We start from the raw sequence: 24,018 nt of genomic DNA, 5'->3' as shown, positions 1-24,018 counted from the left end.
CTCATTTTGATAATATGGTCATAAGCTTGAACTTGCATAAGTCCTATGAGAAAGTTTGGATCATAAATAAATTTAATATATCATAATTTCCCTTTGTGATATAAACGACTGTTGTTACTTGTTTTGCTATAGATGTATAAAAAAATAACTAAGGCAATAAAAAATTAGAACCAGGCCAGGCATGGTGGCTCACGCCTGTAATCCCAGCACCTTGGGAGGCCGAGGCAGGTGGATCACCTGAGGTCGGGAGTTCAAGACCAGCCTGACCAACATGGAGAAACCCCGTCTCTACTAAAAATACAAAATTAGCCTGGCATGGTGGTGCATGCCTGTAATCCCAACTACTCAGGAGGCTGAGGCAAGAGAATCGCTTGAACCCGGGAGGCGGAGCTTGTGGTGAGCCGAGTTCATGCCATTGCACTCCAGCCTGCCTGGGCAACAAGAGCGAAACTCTTACCTCAAAAAAAATTAGAACCAATGTAAGATCACTTTACAGAGTCATTGTTAACCATCTCACCACTCTACAAGTTCTTTCCCTTTATCTTCTATTTTCATAAAAAATACTATGCTGCTGGATCTTTGTGGTTTATTAACTGAACTGTTTAAAATGAAATAAAAAATACATAATGATAACAGCTTTACTTAGATATAATACATATAACATACAATTCACCCATTGGAAGTATACAATTCAGTGTGTTTCATTGCCCCATAAAGAAGCCTAGTACCCGTTAGCAATCACTTTTCTTCCAATCCCTCCTCCAGCCCTATGCAACTGTCAGTCTTTTCTCTATCTCTGGCTTTTTGTATTCTGGACATTTTGTACAAATAGAACCATAAAATATGTGGTTTTTATGAATAGATTCTTTTAGTTGGCATGTTTTCAAGGATTTTCTATGATATATGTATTATCACTTCATTTCTATTTCAGATACTTCATTGTATAAATGTGACACTTTATTTTTCCATTTGTCAGTTGGTGAGCATTTTTCTTATTATGCTTTTGGGCTATTATGAATAATGTGGGGACATATGCTCTACTCTAGATGTAGAGTGTGCCTGTGGTTTTTTTAAATTTATTTTTTTGAGACCAAGTCTTGGTCTGTCACGCCCAGGCTGGAGTGTAGTGGCGTGATTTTGGCTCACTGCAACCTCTGCCTCACAGGTTCAAGTGATTCTCTCGCCTCAGTCTCCCAAGTAGTTGGGAGACTGGTGGCACTCGCCACCACACCCGGCTAATTTTTTGTATTTTTAGTAGAGACAGGGTTTCATCATATTGGCCAGGCTGGTCTCGAGCTCCCGACCTCAGGTGATCTGCCCACCTCAGCCTCCCAAAGTGCTGACATTACAGGCATGAGCCACTGTGCGCAGCCTAACAAGGTTTTTGTTTTTTTTGTGTGTGACAGAGTCTCACTCTGTTTCTCAGGCTGGAGTGCAGTGGCTCAGTTTCAGCTCACTGCATAGAATGTGTCCTTGTTTTAAAACATTAGATTTTTATGTCATAATTTTATTTTCAAATAGCAATCTTCATTGCCTGAAGATAATTGGATAGTTATCAAACTTTGCTAATAACTTCCTTTGTTCTAAAGAAGAGAGATTGATGGTTCAAAGAAAAAAGATTTACTGAGTTTTTAATACAAAGCGAACTATGGCCGTGTGCAATGGCTCACACCTGTAATCCCAGCACTTTGTGAGGCTCAGGCGGGCAGATTACTTGAGGTCAGGAGTTCGAGACCAGCCTGACCAACATGAGGAAACCCCATCTCTACTAAAATAGAAAAATTAGCTGGGCATGGTGGTGTGTGCCTGTAATCCCAGCTACTTGGGAGGCTGAAGCAGGAGAATCACTTGAACCCAGGAGGTGGAGGTTGCAGTGAGTTGAGATCGCACCACTGCCCTCCAGCCTGGGCAACAGAGCGAGACTCTGTCTCAAAAAAATAGAAATAAATAAATAAAGTGAACTGTTACATTAATTATATTTTAATTATTTTGTATCAAATAGATACTTGGTGCTTGAAAAACTGAAGAAAGAAGACGCTGACCGAATTCATATATTCAGTTCTTTTTTCTATAAACGCCTTAATCAGAGAGAGAGGAGAAATCATGAAACAACTAATCTGTCGTAAGTCAAACTCTGAAAATATTTAACAGATGTAAGTCACTCAAATTTAACTAAGTAAAAAATCACATACTTGAAAGAAAACACAAATCTCTGCAGTTCTCTTGCTTACTTTTTAAATTCTCCAGCCAGGAAGAGAACACACTAAATAAATGAGTTCCATTTTCATTCTTCATGGGTTCATGCCTTAAACTAACTTTGTGCTAGTTTTGGAATTTTTTTAACAACTTATTTATATTGAGGCAATATCATTTAGTTCTCTTATCAGTTTACAAAATTAATATAATTCATAATATTCTAATACTTTCAGAATACCTGGAATTTATAAATGTTCTAGGTCAAATATCTAGAATAGTGTTTCCCAAATGTGACTAATAGGTTTTTTTAAAATTACTTAGATACTTACTAACTACAGATTACTCTGTTTTATCCTAGTTGTTTATCCATAATATCTAAGAAAGGAACCTGTGAATCTATACTCTTAATAAGCTCTTTGGGTGATTGTTCTCAGACAAATTAAGGAAGTACTGTTGCAGTATATATACAAATCAGGAGTACACAGTAGTCCTGATTTGTTTTCTTTTTTTCAAGACAGGGTCTCACTCTGTCGCCCAGGCTGGAGGGCATTGGTGCGATCTTGTCTCACCACAACCCCTGAGGTGATCCTTCCACCTCAGCCTCCCAAGTAGCTGGGACTAAGGCATACGCCACCCCACCCAGCTACATTTTGTATTTTTTTTGGAGACAGGGTTCCACCATGTTTCCCAGGCTGGTTTCAAACTCCTGGGCTCAAGGAATCTGTTCGCCTCTGCCTCCCAAAGTACTGGGATTTCAGGTGTGAGCCACCATGTCCCACCTATTTTCTTTATAATTCCTCTCCAGTAGTGATGGCATCTAGCTCTGATAATTTGCTGGTAATTGATCAAAAGATACACTTAAGAATTGGTACATTTTTTAATTTAAAACTAGTGTTAGATGTCTTGAATTAATGGCTGCTATGCATAATAATAATAATAATAAATAATATTTTCTCTTATTTCAGCAATTCCTAATGTTGCATCTTAGAAGTGATAACAGTCATTGGTTTTGACTAGTGCTCATAGCTATATTGCTTCGTCTACCATCAGATAATGCTCACTTTTCCTACTGTCTTCTCCCCAGTTACCCCAAGTTGTGCTTGGCTACACCTCTCAATATAGTTGCCAGTACGAATTCTGCAGTAATAAAAATAGTAAAGAGAAGTCTAGGCAAGATAAGCACTAGAACTTCCGCCCCTCAGATGGAGTAACAGGAGTAAAATATCTTTCTCCAAATTCAACAATGGGTAGTCCCATGCCTTCCTAGTTTCCATCCAGCAAGTTGTATTTTCTTTCCCCAGTTTGTCAAGCCATTTTATGCAACTGTTTGAACTATTACATCTGAATCTTCTTAATTTATACATCACTACATATAAGCTGGAGCACTAGAAATATTTCAGAAGCTTATAATTTATCTCCTTCTTACAGAATACAGCAAAAGAGACATGGGAGAGTAAAAACATGGACCCGGCATGTAGATATTTTTGAGAAGGATTTTATTTTTGTACCCCTTAATGAAGCGTGAGTAAGAATTTCCTTTATCTAAATGATGGCAATTTTTAAATAATGAGTATGAGATGAAGAATTCATTTTAAAACATCTTTCTGAAATCTCTTGTATATATTCATATTTGTACTGCCTGTTGTTGTACAAGAATTAATGCAGTTTCATAGTGAATCATGGAAGATATTGAATTTTACAGACAATAGACCAGATACCTTTCTAATCTCATTTTATTCATTAATGTCAAATAATACCATTTTTTAAAAAAATGGTGCTTATTGTCTAGCAAGTAACCTATAGAAAAGTATTATTTTATACAAAAAGATGATTAGGTCCCGTAAAGGAATTGGAATCTTAAGTTTAAAATACACTTCTGTTTTCAACCAGAAAGGAGAAATGATGGTTGGATTTATGCCATTTTTCAATTAAAAACCACGTGGACTACTTGAGGCAGTTTCTGAGTAAATGGAGGTGTTTAAAGATTTGTATTATTCTCTCCCAGTGACTAGATAGTAGTATTTTACAACTGAGACTTAAAGTTTTTTGTATTTTATTCTTTCGCTTTTCTATGCCCTCAATCCAAAGACCACCAGAAATACACTTGTAGTCGGAAAACTTGGGTTTATTACTTGCATCAAGGAATAACACACACCATGGGCCACTCTGGAGCCTCTCAATAAAAGGATGTTTCAAAGAACCTGTGACAGAATCTGGGCTTTCCTTGGGTGATATGAGGGAGGGTCTAAAGTAGTAGTGGTTTGCCTAGGTAAAGAAGTAGCATTCACTCATTAATAAAGAAGAATGTTGGCTATTTTGTGGTTTCCAACTGTGACCTTATGTTTTTCTCTGCTTAGACAAATTATGATATGGCCCTACTTTGTCTCATTCTATCATGGTTGCAGAATATGCTTTCCTGGAGTTGGTATTCTGTGAGATTGTTTATGTCTAATAAGCCTAACTGTGCCAAGCTAGCTTCTGAATTTTTTTTTTTTTTTTAACTTTTGTAGAGGTGAGGGTCTCACTGTGTTGCTCAGGCTGGTCTTGAACTCTTGGCCTCAAGCCATCCCCCCACCTCAGCCTCCCAAGTAGCTGGGATTATAGACATGAGCCACTGCTCCTAGCAAAGCTATATATTTTTAAATTCATATTATCATAGTAAAGTTTAAAATAACATTTAAAACTAGTTAATTTCTTCATTCTCTTCAAAATAAGGTTTTGGCTGGGCGTGGTGGCTCACGCCTGTAATCCCAGCACTTTGAGAGGCTGAGGTGGGCAGATTACTTGAGGTCAGGGGTTCAAGACCAACCTGGCCAACATGGCAAAACCTCGTCTCTACTGAAAATACAAAAATTAGCTCGGCGTGGTGGTGCGTGCCTGTAATCCCAGCTACTCAGGAGGCTGAGGCAGGAGGATCGTCTGAACCCAGGGGGCAGAGGTTGCAGTGAGCCAAGATCATGCCCCTGCACTCCAGCCTGGGCAGCAGAGTGAGACTCCATCTCAAAAAAAAAAAGAAAGAAAGAAAAGAAGGTTTCTTGACTGAGTACTGATTTGTCTTGTAAAGTAACATGTGAACAGCTTACTAGGTGAAAGGGAGGGAAGCCATTTGTCAGAAATGAATTATAAAAATTTTAAATAGAAATATTATTTGATTATACACGATTTAGGAATAGAGGCACATCCCTCTTAGTCACTATACCTCTGCATGGAAGTTATTATCAGTGCTTCCAGTCACCTTAGTGAGAGGTAGAAAATGAACTCTGTAAAGAGGGCTCTACCATTTGTAGATTAAAAAATAGCCTATAAATCAAGAGAGCTTGTTTTAGTTTTTGCTTTTTTTTTTTGAAGAGATAAAGCTACAAATACTTATACACTAATTATGTTAGATTGGCTGCCATATATATTTGTCATCTGTTTTGTTTTTATTTTTTCTAGTAGTACCAATTTTTTTTTTCTTTCTTTTTTTTTTCTCGAGATAGGGTCTCTGTCTGTCACCCAGGCAGGAATGTAGTAGCATGATGTCAGCTTACTGCAGCCTCAACCTCCCAGGCTTAAGCGATCCTCTGACCTCAGCCTCCTGAGTAGCTGGGACTATAGGTGCATGCTACCACACCCGGCTAATTTTTGTATTTTTTTTTAGAGGATGGGGTTTTGCCATGCTGCCCAGGCTGGTCTCAAACTCCAGAGCGGAAGCAATCCACCTGCCTTAGCCTCTCAAAGTGCTGGGATTACAGGCATGTGCCACTGTACCTGGCCCTAATTTTTTTCTTAAGTTTCTAAGCTGTTTATTAAAAATTGTTATAGTAATTTCCAGAAACACAAATTTAATGTGTGGATCTAATCTATCTTAAGTGAAATTGCCTAGGTGTTTTCTTTTGTTTTGTTTTGTTTTTTAAAGACAGAGTCTCATTCTGTTGCCCAGGCTGGAGTACAGTGGTGCAATCATAGCTCACTGAAGCTTCAAACTCCTAGGCTTAATCAATCCTCCTGAGTAGCTAGAACTACAGGCGTGTGCCACAGGCCCAGCTAATTTTTTAAATTTTTTTTGGAGACGGAGTCTAGCTATGTTGCCCAGACTGGTCTCAAACTTCTGGCCTCAAGTAGTTCCCCCACCTCAGCCTCCTATAGCACCAGGATTACAGGCATGAGCCACTGTGCCTGGCCAAAAGTCTGTGTTACCCTCTCTCCTGCTGTTAAAGTTAATATAGCTGTTATTAAAAGGAATCATAAAAGTAAAACCCTGGCTTAATGGAAGTAATTGTCTGATTCAGCTTTCTCTTCTTAGGCCAAAAGGGATTTTTCCTAGTTTTTAGGTGAGGAAATTTGTAGCTTAGCCACATTGGCATAGCTAAGAAATGTTAAGAACTGTGATAGGCTTTATTACAGCTATAGCTTGAGAGTCACTGTATTATACTATATTTCATCAATTTTATTTTATTTATTTTGAGATGGGGTCTCACTCTGTCTTCCAGACTGGAGTGCAGTGGCACCATCTCGTCTCACTGCAACCTCTGCCTCCCAGGCTCAAGCTATCCTCCCACCTCAGCCCCCAACCCCAGTAGCTTGGACCACAGGCATGTGCCATCACACCCAGCTAATATTTTGTGTTTTTGGTAGAGACGGGGTTTTGCCACGTTGCCCAGGCCAGTCTCCAACTCCTGAGCTCAAGCAATATGCCTGCCTCAACCTCCCAAAGTGTTGGGATTACAGATGTGAGCCACTGTGCCTGGCATCATCAATTTTTAAAACACATTTTTCTCACATTGCAACATGTCTAAAGTTGAGATGTGACTTTAAAATAAAATCAGCTATGTGTTAGAAGTGATGAAATGAGGAGGTTGGTGTGTTAGCCTGATCTAAATCCATAGGGTACTAACGAATAATAATGAAGAACAGGAGAGAAGCAAGCTTTCATCCATCTGGCCTTCGCAATACTGAAGATGAAGCCAGCCTATGACAGCCATTTCTACTGGATGCTGTTTGATGAAGAGATAGATAGTGCTGTTTCTTAGTACTAACTTAGGTACTCTGATATTCTACAAAAATGAGAAAGTGGAATAATTTCTATCCATGGCAAGAGAATTTGTTTTTCATCCAGCAAATATTTATTGAACACCCTACCGTAGGACAAATATTATTTTGCTTGACCAATAAGCTCCCTGACATCTACAGCCTGTTCCTTGTATCCCAACACAGCCCTGTGTCTAGCAAAAAATGAGTATTAGCCAGGACTGTACAGCTTCTTGCTTGTGTCCTATACTCTACTGTTGGGAACAGTGATACCTGAATTCAGCTGTATCATAAGCACCTACCTGATAGCTGGAACTCTCTACTAATACTTAAATTTTTGTGCAAGGACTAAGTTAGATATGTTCTTTCTTTTTAATGTATTAAATTTCAATATAGCATGAGATAAAACATTACTTATATACATATTTTTGATATTAAGCCTTTCCTATCTTAACACACAGTAACAGCAAAAAGAACAAAACCATATATATATGCAATTCTTAGAGAATGTTGAAAAATCGTATGACCTAATTAGACTGCTGAAGACAGTTTAATCTTTTTTTTTTTTTTTTTTGGAGACGGAGTCTCGCTCTGTTGCCCAGGGTGGAGCGCAGTGGCACAATCTCGGCTCACTGCAACCTCCGCCTCCCGGGTTCAAGCAATTCTTCTGCCTCAACCTCCCGAGTAGCTGGGACTACAGGCGCACACTGCCATGCCCAGCTAACTTTTTGTATTTTAGTAGAGACGGGGTTTCACCGTGTTGCCCAGGCTGTTCTCAAACTCCTGAGCTCAGGCAGTCCACCCGCCTCGGCCTCCCAAAGTGCTAGGATTACAGGCGTGAGCCACTGCGCCTGGCCGACAGTTTAATCTTTAAGATGGATAGTTTTCCATCTTTTTACATAAAGAGAAAGCAAAGGGGAATGACGAGTTGCAAAGTGACATTACTTGCCAGAAAAATCAATGAATTTTTCATTCCAAAAACAAGAAAGGGTTCAGGGATTGTTTGCAAAAGTAAATACAGGCTACATAATTTTAATACAAACTATGTTATTTTTGAATAGACATTGTGTTCTGTTACTGAATCAGTGATCACATAAAACAAGCAGATTAATTTGAGAACTAAAAAAAAATAGGCTTTTTTTTTTTTTTTTTTTTTTTGAGATGGAGTCTTGCTCTGTCACCCTCAAGCTGGAGTGCAGTGGCACAATCTCGGCTCACTGCAACCTCTGCCTCTTGGGTTCAAGTGATTCTCCTGCCTCAGCCTACTGAGTAGCTGAGATTACAGATGCGCACCACTGCGCCTGGCTAATTTTTGTATTTTTAGTAAAGACGGGGTTTTGCCATGTTGGCTATGCTGGTCTCGAACTCCTGACCTCAGGTGATCCACCCGCCTCAGCCTCCCAAAGTGCTGGGATTACTGGCGTGAGCTACCGCGCCTGGCCAGAATTAGGCATTTTTAATAAACTCATTGGCAGGAACTTCAGAAAAAAATATTTTAATCGATATGTATTGCCAAATATAATAAACTTTTCTAATAACATATTTAGTCATTTCATTTGTTTTTTACAGTGCACACTGGTTTTTGGCTGTTGTTTGTTTCCCTGGTTTGGAAAAACCAAAGTATGAACCTAATCCTCATTACCATGAAAATGCTGTCATGCAGAAATGTTCAACTGTAGAGGACAGTTTTATTTCTTCTTCAGCCAGTGAAATGGAGAGTTGTTCACAAAACTCTTCCGCCAAGCCTGTAATTAAGAAGATGCTAAACAAAAAACATTGCATAGCTGTAACTGATTCCAATCCTGGGCAGGAAGAAAGTGACCCTCGTTATAAGAGAAACATGTGCAGTGTAAAATACAGCGTGAAAAAAATAAATCATACGGCGAGCGAAAATGAAGCATTCATTAAAGGAGAATCTACATCCCAGAAAGTTGCTGATAGGACTAAAAGTGAGAATGGCCTACAGAATGAAGGTTTAAGTTCCACACATCATACAGGTATGTATCTAAATGTTTTGAAAGAATGAAAAATTTCAGAAGAATCTGGATTTTTTAATAAACAGGATTAAGATCCTGTTTTAAAAAAAATCAGGTTAATGGCTGGGTGTGGTGGCTCACGCTTATAATCCCAGCACTTTGGGAGGCCAAGGCAGGAGGATCACTTGAGGCCAGGAGTTTGAGAGCAGCCTGGGCAACATAGCGAGACCCAATCTCAAATAAATAAATAGAAAATTTTTAAAGAATTTACTTATAACAATATAGTAACACAACTTACTTTTAATTTATACTGAGGTATAATTATAATATTCACTCATTTTATGAGTATAGCTTAATGAACTTCGATAAATGTATACATAGAGTCATGTAATCACTACTGCAATCAAAATTGAGAACCTGACCAGGGCACAGTGGCTCACAACTGTAATCCCAGCACTTTGAGAGTCCAAGATGGGCAGATCACTTGGGCTCAGAAGTTTGAAACCAGTCTGGGCAACATGGTAAAGCCCTGTCTCTACCGAAAATACAGAAACTTAGCCAGACGTGGTGGTGCACATCTGTGGTCCCAGCTACTTGGGAGGTTGAGGAGGGAGGATCGCTTGAGTTCAGGGGGCTGAAGTTGCAGTGAGTGCACCCCAGCCTGGGTGACAGAGTGAAACCCCATCTCAAAATTAAAAAACAAAAAAATTGAGAACTTTCCATCACTCCAAAAAAAATCCCCTTGTGCCCTTTTTGTAGTCTGTCTCTTCTGTCACCTGTAGGGTACAATTTTGAAATTGTAGTACAAAGTTTACATTTTCCATTTATTGGAACTTGGATTTATTTTTATTTCATAGGAAATTTACAGTATTCAGCATTAACAGTAGTTGTGCAGTCTTAGATATATAAGACGAATTAGATCTCAATTTACACATTGGTAAATTGAAATCAAATGGCCCAAGGCAGAAATTAAAGCTTTCTCTTCAGAATAGTGAACATTCCTGAAGGGGTGGCCTGCCCTTCCACACCTGTGGGTATATCTCGTCAGGTGGGACGAGAGACTGAGAAAGAAGTAAGACACAGAGACAAAGATAAAGATCAGTAGGCCCAGGAGAACGGCACTCAGCATATCAAGGACCTGCACCGGCACTTGAGTTCTCTCAGTTTTTATTGATTACTATTTTCACCATCTCAGCAAGAGCAATGCGGTAGGAGAGCGAGGTGATAATAGGGAGAAGGTCAGCAAGAAAACATGTGAGCAAAGGAATCTGTGTCACAATTAAGTTCAAGGGGCGGTACTATGCCTGGATGTGCACGTAGGCCAGATTTATGTTTCTGTCCACCCAAACATCTCAGTGGAGTAAAGAATAACAAAGCAGCATTGCTGCCAACGTCTCGCCTCCTGCCATAGGGCAGTTTTTCTCCTATCTCAGAATTGAACAAATGTACAATCGGGTTTTATACCGAGACATTCAGTTCCCAGGAGCAGGCAGGAGACAGTGGCCTTCCTCTATCTCAACTGCAGGAGGCTTTCCTCTTTTACTAATCCTTCTCAGCACAGACCCTGCACAGGTGTTGGGCTGGGGGATGGTCAGGTCTTTCCCATCCCACAAGGCCATATTTCAGACTATCACATGGGAGAAACCTTGGACAATACCCGGCTTTCCAGGGCAGAGGTCCCTGCGGCTTTCTGCAGCACGTTGTGCCCCTGGTTTATCGAGACTAGAGAATGGTGATGACTTTTACCAAGCATACTGCTTGTAAGCATTTTGTTAACAAGGCATATCCTGCACAGCCCTAGATCCCTTAAACCTTGATTCCATACAACACATGTTTTTGTGAGCTCAAGATTGGGGCAAAGAGGTTAGGGCAAAGTGGTTGGGGCAAAGTTACAGCATCTCAGGGCAAAGCAATTGTTCAGGGTACAGGCCAAAATGGAGTTTCTTATGTCTTCCCTTTCTACATCAACACAGTAACAGTCTGATCTCTCTTTCTTTTCCCTATACATTCCAATTAAAGGTTGGTTCTTCATTCCTCACTCTCCTTCACTGTTTTCAGTGGGAAGAGGAGCACTGGTCCAATCTCTGCTTGTTTAAATCTCTCTTCAGCTCTAATAAATTGATTTTTGTCCTTGAGTCAGTTCTGTAGTTGTAGAACCTGTTAAATCTAGTTTTGGCCAGGTGTGGTGGCTCATGCCTGTAATCCCAGCACTTTGGGAGGCTGAGGCGGGTGGATCACTAGGTCAGGAGTTTGAGACCAGCCTGACCAATGTGGTAAAACCCCATCTCTACTAAAAATACAAAAAATTAGCTGGGCGTGGTGATGCCCGCCTGTAATCCTAGCTACTCAGGAGGGTGAGGCAGGAGAATCACTTGAACTCGGGGGCGGAGGTTGCAGTGAGCCGAGATCGTGCCACTGCACTTCAGTCTGGGCAACAGAGTGAGACTCCATCTCATAAATAAATAAATAAATAAATAGTTTCTGTTCAAATTCTTAAATTTGATATCAAGTCAATTGTATAATTTCCAACCTACAAGTAAAATAGTCCTCTCCATAAAAACCCATAACATGCTATAGTGTGTGCCTTGCAAACTTCTTAAACTGAATAGATCTAATACATTTTTCTTCTTTTTTTTAATACCTTGCTCATGGAACTAATGAATTTTCTTTGGATGAAAAATATTGGTATAGGACATAGAATAAATTATGTGAATTCAGAAAGAACCTATCAAAAATTGTGAATATGGAACATACTCTTGGTACTTATACCAGCTTATATTATTTTAGTGAGTTAGAAAGCTATTGTTGAGCTTTTTTTTTTTTTTGAGATGGAGTCTCTCTTAATCGATTACCCAGGCTAGAGTGCAGTGGCGCAATCTTGTCTCACTGCAACCTCCCCCTCCTGGCTTCAAGAGATTGTCTTCTCTTGCCTCAGCCTCCCTAGTAGCCAGGATTACAGGTGCACACCACCTCACCCAACCTGTTGAGCTCTTGTAAGAAACCTCCTGAGCAGGAAAATCTGGAGGAGATTAGTGGCTGCTTGGGGCTTTTGGGGGGTGGGCAGGTGAGGTGGGTGGGAATGTAGGAAGAGAGTGATAGCTAAGTGGTATGGGGTTTCTTTTTGAGATGATGAAAAGGTTTAAAAATTGGTTGTGATGATGGCTATGCATGTACTAAAAAACATTAGATTGTGTACTTTAAATGGCTGTATATGGTATGTGAATTACATTTTAGTGTGGCTTTTTAAAGTCTCCTTTTGACCAATAATGTTACATACTTTAATGTGAATTCAAATGAATTAAGGTGCTTGACTTAAAGCAATGGGACAAAAGCCTAGGGCTTCATATACACAAACTCCAGAGATTTCTAGTGCCCTCACCTACAAATTAATTTTCTGGTCAAGTAACAGCCAGTTAAATTTCAGTAAATAGCCTCAAAAATCCTAATGGAGGCCAAAGCAAAAAATAACTTGTTTTATGTAGTTTGCCTTCTTAATACTTGTTTATCCCATTTACTCATTTTTGAATTATAGTTTGTACATTTTTGTTTTGTTTTTAGTATGTGTATACCATATCAACTATCTCTTCCTCTGAAACAAATGTTTCACAAAAAATCACATACAGTGATTTCACATATAGTCAACAAGTGTTGACTACTTATGTCAGATAACAGGCTGTAGTAAGTGGAAATTAGGTTTTTACAGTAAACTAGGGAAATAACAATGTGTGGAATCACTACTTTCACTTGCTGTTTTTTCACTTGACACCTTATCAAATAATTGACTTGCCATGGTGCATGAAAAATGTGTATGCTTAAACTCTAGAATCACACTCAACATCTTCACATGGTCTCCTTATATGAGAAGTTCTCAGGAACTGACACTGATTGAGAGAACCACTGATCAAGTCATCACCTCTCAATTTACTCCAGATCACTTGTTTATAGGGGAATTGACTGCATCATTTAAGTTATTTTTCTCCTGTTTTTGAAAGGCATTTCTAGTTTAGTTTGTGTAAGGTAGGTAGATATTTATATGACCACAGTTTACATAGATCATGATTTGCTGCTAGAAGTAACCTGATTATAACTGACTAATTCTGAATTGCCTGAAGATTTTAGACAAATGTTATTCAAATATAGGTGTTTTAGCTTTAAACAGACTTAAAAATACAGATTTTTGGAAAAGATAAATTGAAGAGGTCATTATTTTTTTTCTTTCTTCTTCTTTTTTTTTTTTTTTTTTGAGACAGGGTCTCACTCTGTTGCCCAGGCTGGAATGCAGTGGCACAATCACAGCTCACTGAAGCCGCTACCTCCTGGACTCAAGCAGTCCTCCCAACTCAACCCCCCAAGTAGCTGGGACTATAGGCATGTGTCACCTGCCTGGCAAAATTTATTTTCTTTAGAGACAGGGGCTCCCTATGTTGCCCAGGCTGGTCTCAAACTTCTGTGTTCAAGCAATCCTCCCATCTCAGCCTCCCAGAGTGTTGAGATTACAGGTGTGAGCCACTGCGCTCAGCCCATAGTGCTTTTTTTGTTGTTGTTGTGGTGGACTTTTGTTCTTTTTTGAGACAGAGTCTCACTTTCATAGAAGTTAAGAGTACAGCAGTGCAATCACAGTTCACCGCAGTCTCAACCTCCCAGGCTCAAGTGATCCTCCCACCTCAGCTTCCTGAGTAACTGGACCACAGGTGCACACCCCTACACCTGGTTGATTCTTTATCTTATTTTGTTTGTAGAGACAGGGTCTCACTATGTTGCCCAGGTGATCCTTCTGAACTCAAGTGATCCTCCTGCCTCAGCCTCCCAAAGTGCTAGCTAGGATTACAGGTGCTAGGCCACTGTGCCTGGCCCCATAGTGCTTCATTGGTTTATTGGTTATTTTAAATAGTATGCTTCTGAACACAACAGTTAGATTTATGTATCTTTTCTCTTCTCTTTTTTTGAGACAGAGTCTCACTCTATCACCCAGGTCGGAGTACAGTGGTGCGATCTTGGCTTACTGCAACCTCTGTTTCCCGGGTTCAAGCAATTCTCCTGTCTCAGCCTCTCAAGTAGCTGGGATTACAGGTGCATGCCACCATGCCCAGCTAGTTTTTGTATTTTTAGTAGAGACAGGGTTTCACCATGTTAGCCAGTCTGGATTATATATCTTTTCAGATTTTTTGCTTCCTTTTCATCCCATCTTGTTTATATTAATATCTTAACACCTTTTTAGTAACATACCAAAATTTATTTTATCCTGTTTACAATACCTAAAAGTCATGCTTTTCAAATTTTTAAAAGGAAAATAAATAAATAAAAATCAGCTGGGCATAGTGGTGTGCACCTGTAATCCCAGCACTTTGGGAGGCCAAAGCAGGAGGATGGTTTGAGCCTAGGAGTTCAAGGTTACAGTGAGTTATGATTGCATCACTGGACTCCACCTGGGCAAAAGAGTGAGCGAAATCCTGTCTCTTAAAAAATAAATAAGTGAGGCCAGGCACAGTGGCTCATTCCTGTAATCCCAACACTTTGGGAGGCCGAGGCAGGTGGATCACTTGAGGACAGGAGTTCAAGACCAGCCTGGTCAACATGGCAAAACCCCATCTCTGCTAAAAATACAAAAATGCCAGGCATGGTGGTATGTACCTGTAATCCCAACTACTCAGTAGGCTGAAGCAGGAGAAATCACTTGAACCTGGGAGGCAGAGGTTGCAGTGAGCCGAGATTGTGCCACTGCACTCCAGCTTGGGCGACAGAGCAAGACCCTGTCTCAAAAAATAAAAATAAATAAATAAATAAAAATTTGAAATGGTAGTAAATCTTACATTTCTTTGAAACGTGTTGTGATTAGCTTCTTTCGGCAAAATAGTTGCTTATTATTTGTCTAAAAACAGACCTATTACTTACTTGTAGTTAATGTTCATTTTTGCCCTGAATTATATAATTTTCCACGTTTTCGAAATTTTAATTATAAAATTATGCAGTTGCATTTTCTTTTATGTTCTATGACTTGCTGTTTCTGTTATTGGACATAGGTTATTTTCAGACTGTCATAGCTTTCATTACTAAAGATACCTGACTTGCCTAACACAAAAGTACTTATTTGTTTACACAGATACATATGTATATGTATTTAAGTATATGTATACTTAATCATATAGCTGATACCTAGTTTTTAAATTTTTTTTTTTTTTTTTTTGAGATGGAGTCTTGCTCTGTCACCCAGGCTGGAGTGCAGTGGCGCAATCTCGGCTCACTGCAAGCTCCACCTCCCGGGTTCACGCCATTCTCCTGCCTCAGCCTCCCGAGTAGCTGGGACTACAGGCGCCCACCACCACACCCGGCTAATTTTTGGTATTTTTAGTAGAGACGGGGTTTCATCGTGTTAGTCAGGATGGTCTCAATCTCCTGACCTCGTGATCCGCCCACCTCAGCCTCCCGAAGTGCTGGGATTACAGGCGTGAGCCACCGCGCCCGGCTAGTTTTTAAATTTTAATGAATTTTAGCATCTGAGTAGTGGAAACAACTGTAATTGACATGTCAGTCCAGGTTTTTAAAGTAACTTAATGTTTGTGATATTACACACTAAGGCAGATTTTGTGTCCTTGACTACTGTATCATTAATTAACTACTAGCAATTAATTTCAGCCTCATATACTATGAGTGATAGACATGGCCTTTTTTTATTATGTAATGTTTCTTATTGATACAGATGGCTTAAGCAAAATCAGACTAAACTACAGTGATGAATCACCTGAAGCTGGTAAAATGCTTGAAGATGAACTCGTCGACTTCTCAGAAGATCAGGATAACCAGGTAAAACTTAATGCTTGGCAAAAAGTTCTAATGTTTTATCTAATTAAAAGTTTTTCTGGCTGAACATGGCGGTGCACACCTGTAGTCCCAGTGACTTGGGAGGCTAAGGCAGAAAGATCTCTTGAGCCTAGGAGTTTGAGTTCAGCCTGGGCAACATAAGGAAACTCCATCTCTTAAAAAAAGAATGAAAAAAGGAAAAAGAAAAAAATCTTACTTTATAAAGTCTTGTAAAGCAATTTCTTCAACTAGTAATTTATCATGGCTTCTGGATTTGGATCATATCTTAAAAAACAAATTCAGCTTTCAAGTCAGAAGTTGCCAGGATAAATGTATACATGCTGTTGTTGCTGCTACTGTGGTGTGGACTGAACTTTAATGTAATATTAATTAACCCACCCTAACTCAGCTACCACCACCAATACCCACCTTTCTATTTCAAAGCATTTATGGGTCATACTTAACCTTTAACCTCACTTGACATTCAATAAGCAAATGTTTAAACCTTCAGTTATATGGTACATGAGTACCAAAAAAATTATATTGTTTTCCCATTTTTCCAGTTATTTTTTTTTCTCCTGCCTGATTCAATTTATATGTGTCATGGCAGAAGCAGATGGTGTTTAATTAAAGTTAATATAGATGAATTCTGACTTTTCCTTAGAGTCTCATTTGCCCTAATAAACAGTATGAACACCAAGAATAAAGTGTATCTGTGAAAATACTTTACTTTTTAGCTTCTGTTAAAAGAGGATTTTATATTGAGAAAAGTTTATAAGAATCCTACAGCATACCATTTTGTTAATTCTCTGACCTTTCATTAGTTGTTAGGACATACTGAGTTGTATAGTAGTGAAGATGGCTTTATGCTGTACCATCTCTCCTTTTTGCTTAATCTTCTGGTGAACAAAAGGCATTTTATGATATCTCTTGGTTTACAATGTATGGCAGCTAAATACAGCTTTTCAATCCAACATATATAGGAATTACATTCATGATTTATAATGAGCACTTAGGTACTTTCGGTTATAGCAGTTACCTGTGATGTGAACAAGCTAATGTAACTGTGCTTTATTATTACTATTATTCCTACTATTGGCTATTCCATTTGTAAAGTTGCCAGAAGCTTTCTCAAAGAACAACAATGACCAAAAAAGCCTTGTTTATTTTACATTCAAGAGAATCTACAGAATAAGGACACAGTGTCCTTAAGTTAGCTTCTCTCAAGTGAGATGGATATATGGGTTTCTCAAGGAAAACAGTGTTTCCAAAAACCCTTTAAATATTTCTGATGTGAAAACATTATTCATGTAAAATAACATGTTATTTTATATCCTATTGTGAAATAGCTGTCTTAGCCAACAAGCTATATTTTTGTAAAAATAAACTAAAATCAGAGCAGTAATATTTGGTGGCAGAAGAATCAGTCATATATTCAGTCTTAAAGATTTATTCTAGATTGAGTAAATAGATATAACAATTTGTTATAAACCTCTGGTAGTTTATTTTCCTTAAAATGTCAATGTTGTAGCATTAGATAATTGGAATTAAGTAACATACCACATCTCTAGTGTCTAATCACCTAAATAGAGAAAAATTTTTTGACAATCATCACAAATATTTTTGTCTCCGGTGTGCTATTTTGTTAGGTTATTAGTTATTTAGATTATGTATTTTCAATATTAACAGTAGGCTATCTTTTATAGGATGATAGCAGTGATGATGGATTCCTCGCTGATGACAACTGCAATTCAGAAATAGGACAGTGGCATTTAAAGCCTACTATCTGTAAACAGTAAGCGTTAACTGTGTATCTTGCAAACTACATAATTTTTATTTAAGTATGCTCATAAAATAAAACATAACAGGACAGTTTTTTGTTTTTTTTTTTAAATAAATACTTAAGCAAAACTCATAAATGCTGTCAGAGTCAGTGAGGAAACTTGAGGCATGCTATCCAGGGATTAAAATGGGAAGAATGGGTAATCATTTCAGTCCTCCATTTGCCAGTTTCCCCAGCCTCTGCATGCATATGTCCACACACAAATGTTTTGTTTTGTTTAAATTTTTTATGTGTATATTTTTTGAGACAGAGTGTTACTCTGTCGCCCAGGCTGGAGTGCAGTGGCACGATCCCAGCTCACCACAACCTCCGCCTCCCAGGTTCAAGCGATTCTCATGCCTCAGCCTCAGGAATAGCTGGGACTACAGGTGCGTGCCACCATGCCTGGCTAAGTTTTGAATTTTTAGTAGAGATGGGGTTTTGCCATGTTGGCAAGACTGATCTCAAACTCCTGGCCTCGAGTGATCTGCCCCTCTCAGCCTCCCAAAGTGCCGGGATTACAGGCGTGACCCATTGCGCCCGGCCACAAGTTTTGATAGTGAACCACTATTCCTTTTTACCTACAGTGTTTTGGAGCGAAATCACTATATATCAAAACAGTAACATGGGGTTGGAGTTTACACTGATTCCTTAGCTACTTTATGAAGGCTGTGGAGTAACCCAAGGCAGACGTAAGAGACCTGTTCCAACTGAGAACTCCAATTAAGAGTGAGTCAGTTTTGATTTTTAGAAGTACGTGTTTCTTCTGAGATGCTGAACTTCTTAGGTGAAGTATTACCTATTTCTAGGTTTAATCTCCTTTGACTTTTTTTATAGAAAATGTTGACAGAAACTCTATTAAGAGACTTTGAAAATGCAGCATCATTCTACAGAAAAATAGAGACCTAGAGTAGTTAAAGAATCTGCTCCAAACTTTATAGAATTTTAGAAGAAAGAACCTAGATCACTTCCAGACACAGTGGGTCACACTTATAATCCTAGCACTTTCGAAGGCCAAAGCAGGAGGATCGCATGAGGCCAGGAGTGCAAGACCAGCTTGGGCAACACAGTGAGACGCCATCTCTGGATAAAGTTAAAAAAAAAAAAAAAAATAGCCAAGTGTGGTGGCTAAAAAATAACCTAGATTTTTTTAACATTTGAGGAGTTTGGGCTCTACATTAGACTTCCTTACTTGAGTTTACAACATAGCTTTACAGAATTAAAATACTGAAAGTTGAATCTTCAGCCATCAATATTTATATACAGAGTTATACAGAGTGTTATACAGAGTGTTCTGAAGTGGAATCTTGAAAAAAAAAAAAACATGTTCTAAACTAATTATTTTATGTGATGATTACCTGTTTTGTTATCTATAATAAGTTTTAGTTGAAAATGAGATTTTTGGCTGGCCGCAGTAGCACATGCCTATAATCCCAGCAGTTTGGAAGGCTGAGGCGGGCAGATAGCTTGAGCCCAGGAGTTCTATACCAGCCTGGGCAACGTGGAAAAACCCATCTCCACAAAAAAATTACAAAAATTAGCTGAGCGTGGTCACATATGCCTGTAGTTACAGCTCCTGAGGAGGCTGAGGTGAGAGGATCACCTGTGCTCAGGACATTGAGGCTGCAGTGAGCTGTTATTACGCCGCTTCACATGGTGACAGAGTGAGACCCTGCCTGAAAAAAATGGGCTGAGGTTGGGGGGATTATTTTCTTTCTACTTTTTCATGGCCCTTCTTTTATTGATTTAGAATATGGGGATGTTCAAATTTTCAGAATTGTTTGACTTTTTACTAATTTTGAAGTACTTTTAGAAACCAACTACAGAATTTTAGTATAAAATATAGCTAAAATACGGTTAATATTCTATAATTCTATATTTAATATGTCCATAGATATTTAAGTATTATTAGATTATAAAGTTCGTATGTGTCTATAAGGTTCATTTTTTTTTCCCTCAGTAGTACTGAGTCATACAAAGGGGATTTTGAAGGTTTTAAATTTGATTGTTTATAATATGCCACTTTTAATCCTTCTGTGCCTTTGTAATATTACGAAGTATTCGACTTTTGGTCATTTTTACCCTGCAGACCTTGTATCCTACTTATGGACTCACTCCGAGGCCCTTCTCGGTCAAATGTTGTCAAAATTTTAAGAGAGTAAGTTCACACTTTATTTCGTATTCTGATGGGGATGAAGAACTATGTATATTTATATATGTGTGTATTCTTAATATATATGAATTATTGCAGGTATTTAGAAGTGGAATGGGAAGTTAAAAAAGGAAGCAAAAGAAGCTTTTCCAAAGATGTTATGAAGGGCTCTAATCCAAAAGTACCACAGCAAAACAACTTCAGTGACTGTGGTGTATATGTATTGCAGTATGTAGAGAGCTTTTTTGAGGTAGGTTTCAATTTGTTGGATCTGATATAATAAATAATAAAATAGTGCATTTAACTTTACCTTAGTAAAAAACACAATAAGCAAGTATTTTAAAGAGTTTCAAAATTATTGTTTCAAAAATTATGCCATGGAGCAAAAACTTCTAAATGGAAGAACCTTCAAGGCATAAAAATAGTATATTTACAGTTCATTAAATCCAAGGCTTGTTGAGCTCATTCTATCACTGAACAATCAACCTGCCCTCTCTACTAGCTCTTTCCACCTTAAGAAATCTCTCCCATGATTCACACTGCCTCTTTTAGCCTCTTTTCTCCTCTTCATAGATATATTTCTTAAGAAGTGTTTATATTCACTCTCTAATTCTACAGATTCTACTTCTCAAATCTCTAAAATCTGGCTTTATCCTTACCCTTATGTTAAAATTGCTCTTGACTTTCCAGCACCCTTTGACAGTGTCAGCCATTTCTTCCTCACTCTCTTGCTTTGACTTCAGAGGTGCAGTACCACACATAACCTCTCTTCTATATTCTTTACAGTGATCTTGACTCCTATCTTCACCATACAGTGGATGACCACTAGGTTCTGTGAATTGTGTCATTTAATGTCAGATAGATTTACTTCTTTATCCTCGAGTGTCACTATTCTGAACTGCTATACCAATCTCTAACAGATTCCTATGACTGCTGCCTTCTGTTTTTCATGGTTGTTTTCCAAAAACATAAATCTAATCCTGTTACTTTCCTGCTTTAAATCTTTAGTGGCTTCCTGTGGCTGTTGATTTACAGACCAAAATCTTTCACGTGATTAATAAGCACCTATGTGATCTGGCCCCCTATTTAAGCTTCTAGCCTCATTTTCCCACCATTTTCACTCTAGCTTTAATACAACAGCCAGCCACCTGAATGCCATTGCTTCGTGTTCTTTCTTGCCTCTAGGCCTTGATTCATATTTCCTAACCTGGAATACTTTTTTGTTGCTTCTATCATACCTTGGCTGTCTAACATACATTCATTCTTCAGGTCTTAGCCTAAACATCACTTCCTCTTGCAATTGCATAAAACCCCAGATATGTATTTTCACAGTACTCTATACTTACTGTCATAATACTTGCCATATTTCTTGTTTTAATTGTTGAATTACCTGTCTTTCTAAACTGGAGCTGGCAAACTTGTTAATAAAGTAGTAAATATGTTAGGCTTTGCAACTGTACAGTCTCTATTGCCTCTTAGTTCTGCTGTGGTCCAGTGAAAGCATCTGCAGACCATATGTAAATGAGTTAGTGTGGCTGTGTTCCAATAAAACTTTATTACAGAAACAGGCGGTGGGCAGAATTTGGTCCACTGGCAAACCCTGATCTAGACTATAAGATCTATGACAGAAACTGTGTCTTGTATCTCCAATACCTAACACAGTACTTGGCATGTGATAGATAATACACAAATACATATTGAATGAGTTGTTGGGTTTTCTTATTTTTAACTTTGGAGTGTTTCTGTGATTGAAATGAAAGGTTATTTATTACAGTTTTCTAATACGCATTTAATTGTTTTATTTTCAGAATCCAATTCTCAATTTTGAACTACCTATGAATTTGGCAAACTGGTTTCCTCCACCAAGAATGAGAACAAAAAGAGAAGAAATCCGAAACATAATTCTGAAGCTACAGGAAGATCAGAGCAAAGAGAAAAAAAAGCATAAGGACACTTACTCAACAGAAGCACCTTTAGGCGAAGGAACAGAACAATATGTCAATAGTATCTCAGATTGACCATTTCTGTTATTGTTATTTCTACCTTCGGAAACTAAATGACTTTCAAATTTGGGTATAGACAGTAAAGAACTGAAGTGCTCACTACTCAGTGATTTGGAAATTTTGATGCTTGTATAAATGTCACATAATTAATTTCCAAAGGCGTATGTATTAAGTAAAAGTCTGTAAATATGTTAATGAGGCCAATTTTTCCAGCATTTATAATTATTTTTTTCACTTGTTAGGAAGCTTTTGTTATGTATTTTCTGTTAATAGTACCTAAAATTGCACTTCTAAACACAAATAAAAAGAAAATATTTATAGGAGGAAATGATTAATTTGATATTCTTTAGTGAACTTGTTTAATTCCTCAGTGGGTGTGACATAGTTCATGGGAATATTCAAATATCTATGGTAATATTTTGACCCTTTATATTTGTTCTAAAATAAGTCAAAATGTGAAAATAATATTAAATCTAAGATATTTTGAACGAAGCATCTTTATATGCTTGTGTAACAGGAACAAAGTAACAGCCTTTCAATTCATATACTGCCTTGTGTTCAGTGAACCCAAGAAATGTAATAAATATTTGTAATTTTACACAAATATTTAAGAGGAAAGAGTATTAAGAGCAATTCAAAAAAAGTAACCTTATACTACCAAAAAATAACTATTCTTGCATATATTATCATCGAATGCATTTTTGAAGACATCAAAGACTCAGGTTAAAACTATTTTGGTAAGTGCAGCTTGAATTTCAAATATCCCGTGTTACCTTTCTCTATTACAGCTTAAAGTATGCTACAATCTGTGTCATATAGTTAATTGATAAGCATTTTTAATCTGTGTAAACACAGGAATTTAAATAGGAATTTACTATTTTTTTGTAAAGCTTTTGCTATTTTTTCATTGCTCATTTTGTTCTTATTATTTTGATAAAGTATCAGACTTTTTGCTTGAGTTTTTCAGTGTAAATTATTTTTTACATGTAAAAGTACTGTATTCAACCAATTGCATAATACAGCAAAAATCTTTAAATTCCCCTTTAAAATAACTGAAATTTGATGGTCTCCATGACAGATTTATAGCACATATAGGGATCTTGCATATATCTGCAGAAACTTCATTATTTTTCAAATGAAATGATGTATACTTCTTTCAAATGAACTTTGAGACTTGAAACATATTTTAGTCATTTTTTGTTAAATATTGAATTTTTAAATACACATATATCAAAAAGTTGAGAATAAAAAGAAAGCCTAATCATCAACAATTATTTTATTTTTAATTTGGCCATCTCTGACATTGCAGTCAATATCTTAGGGTATTTTCTTGAATTTAATAAAGTCCCATGGGTGGGTTCAGGGTGAATGGGAGTGTTAACAACCAAAAAATATCTATTGAGACACAATAGAGTCTCAGTAAGAGAAATATTAAAATGTAAGAAAGGTCACCATTAGTGATATCAATTGTAGTTTGTTACTTTGAACTATATTTCTGATTATCTCTTTATAGTAATAACTTAGAGCTGTTAGCTCAGATATCTTAATTAGATCAGATATGAAAAGTTTAATTTTATTATTTACTGAACATGGCAAAATGCTTTTCAATCTCTAATAAAACTGGGATAAAAAATTTAAGTTGTTTTTTTAAAAACCTAATAGCAATAAGCAAAATTGGCATACATAATTTTTTTTTTAATGAACTGTATTTTGTCAGAATCTGAAGATACTATTCTAAAATGCCTACTTGTTTTTGTGTTAATTTGTAATGGTTACATTTTGCACCCTTAGATAATGTTTGATAAGATAAAAATATAATTTATCCCTTGTACCAACTCAAGTCAATCACATTTTAACATGAAAAATACAGATTAATGTATGTCAGCTTTCTAGAGGTAGAATACTCAGCTATTTGATGGTGTATCTCTTTCACCCCATGTGAAATTTTATTTTTGGAAGTTATGTTAGTGACATTGCAATATATATTGAAATCTTTGGAGGCTGCCAGGTTGAGCTTCAAAACTAGACTTGAGAATCTTTGGTGTATATGCACATTCACTT

At 37.6% G+C, this 24,018-nt stretch overlaps 1 protein-coding gene across 11 annotated transcripts in view; it reads left to right on the top strand.

Annotated features, from left to right (window-relative positions):
* Positions 1–22,285, top strand: part of SENP6 (SUMO specific peptidase 6) — a 115,211-nt gene extending 92,926 nt beyond the window's left edge. For all 11 annotated transcript variants that reach the window (XM_055274227.2, XM_055274224.2, XM_063637861.1 and 8 more), the window contains 8 exons: positions 2,003–2,122; positions 3,625–3,717; positions 8,776–9,203; positions 15,880–15,983; positions 17,687–17,775; positions 19,892–19,960; positions 20,054–20,204; positions 21,763–22,285. In XM_055274227.2, the coding sequence (XP_055130202.1) occupies positions 2,003–2,122; positions 3,625–3,717; positions 8,776–9,203; positions 15,880–15,983; positions 17,687–17,775; positions 19,892–19,960; positions 20,054–20,204; positions 21,763–21,972 (1,264 nt within the window). In that variant the 3' untranslated portion in view covers positions 21,973–22,285. The remainder of the gene's footprint in view (positions 1–2,002; positions 2,123–3,624; positions 3,718–8,775; positions 9,204–15,879; positions 15,984–17,686; positions 17,776–19,891; positions 19,961–20,053; positions 20,205–21,762) is intronic.
* Positions 22,286–24,018: the final 1,733 nt, after the last annotated feature.

This window comes from Symphalangus syndactylus, chromosome 4 (assembly GCF_028878055.3).
Source record: "Symphalangus syndactylus isolate Jambi chromosome 4, NHGRI_mSymSyn1-v2.1_pri, whole genome shotgun sequence".
Taxonomy (NCBI): Eukaryota; Metazoa; Chordata; class Mammalia; order Primates; family Hylobatidae; genus Symphalangus; species Symphalangus syndactylus.
This window is presented reverse-complemented; position numbering and strand designations above follow the sequence as displayed.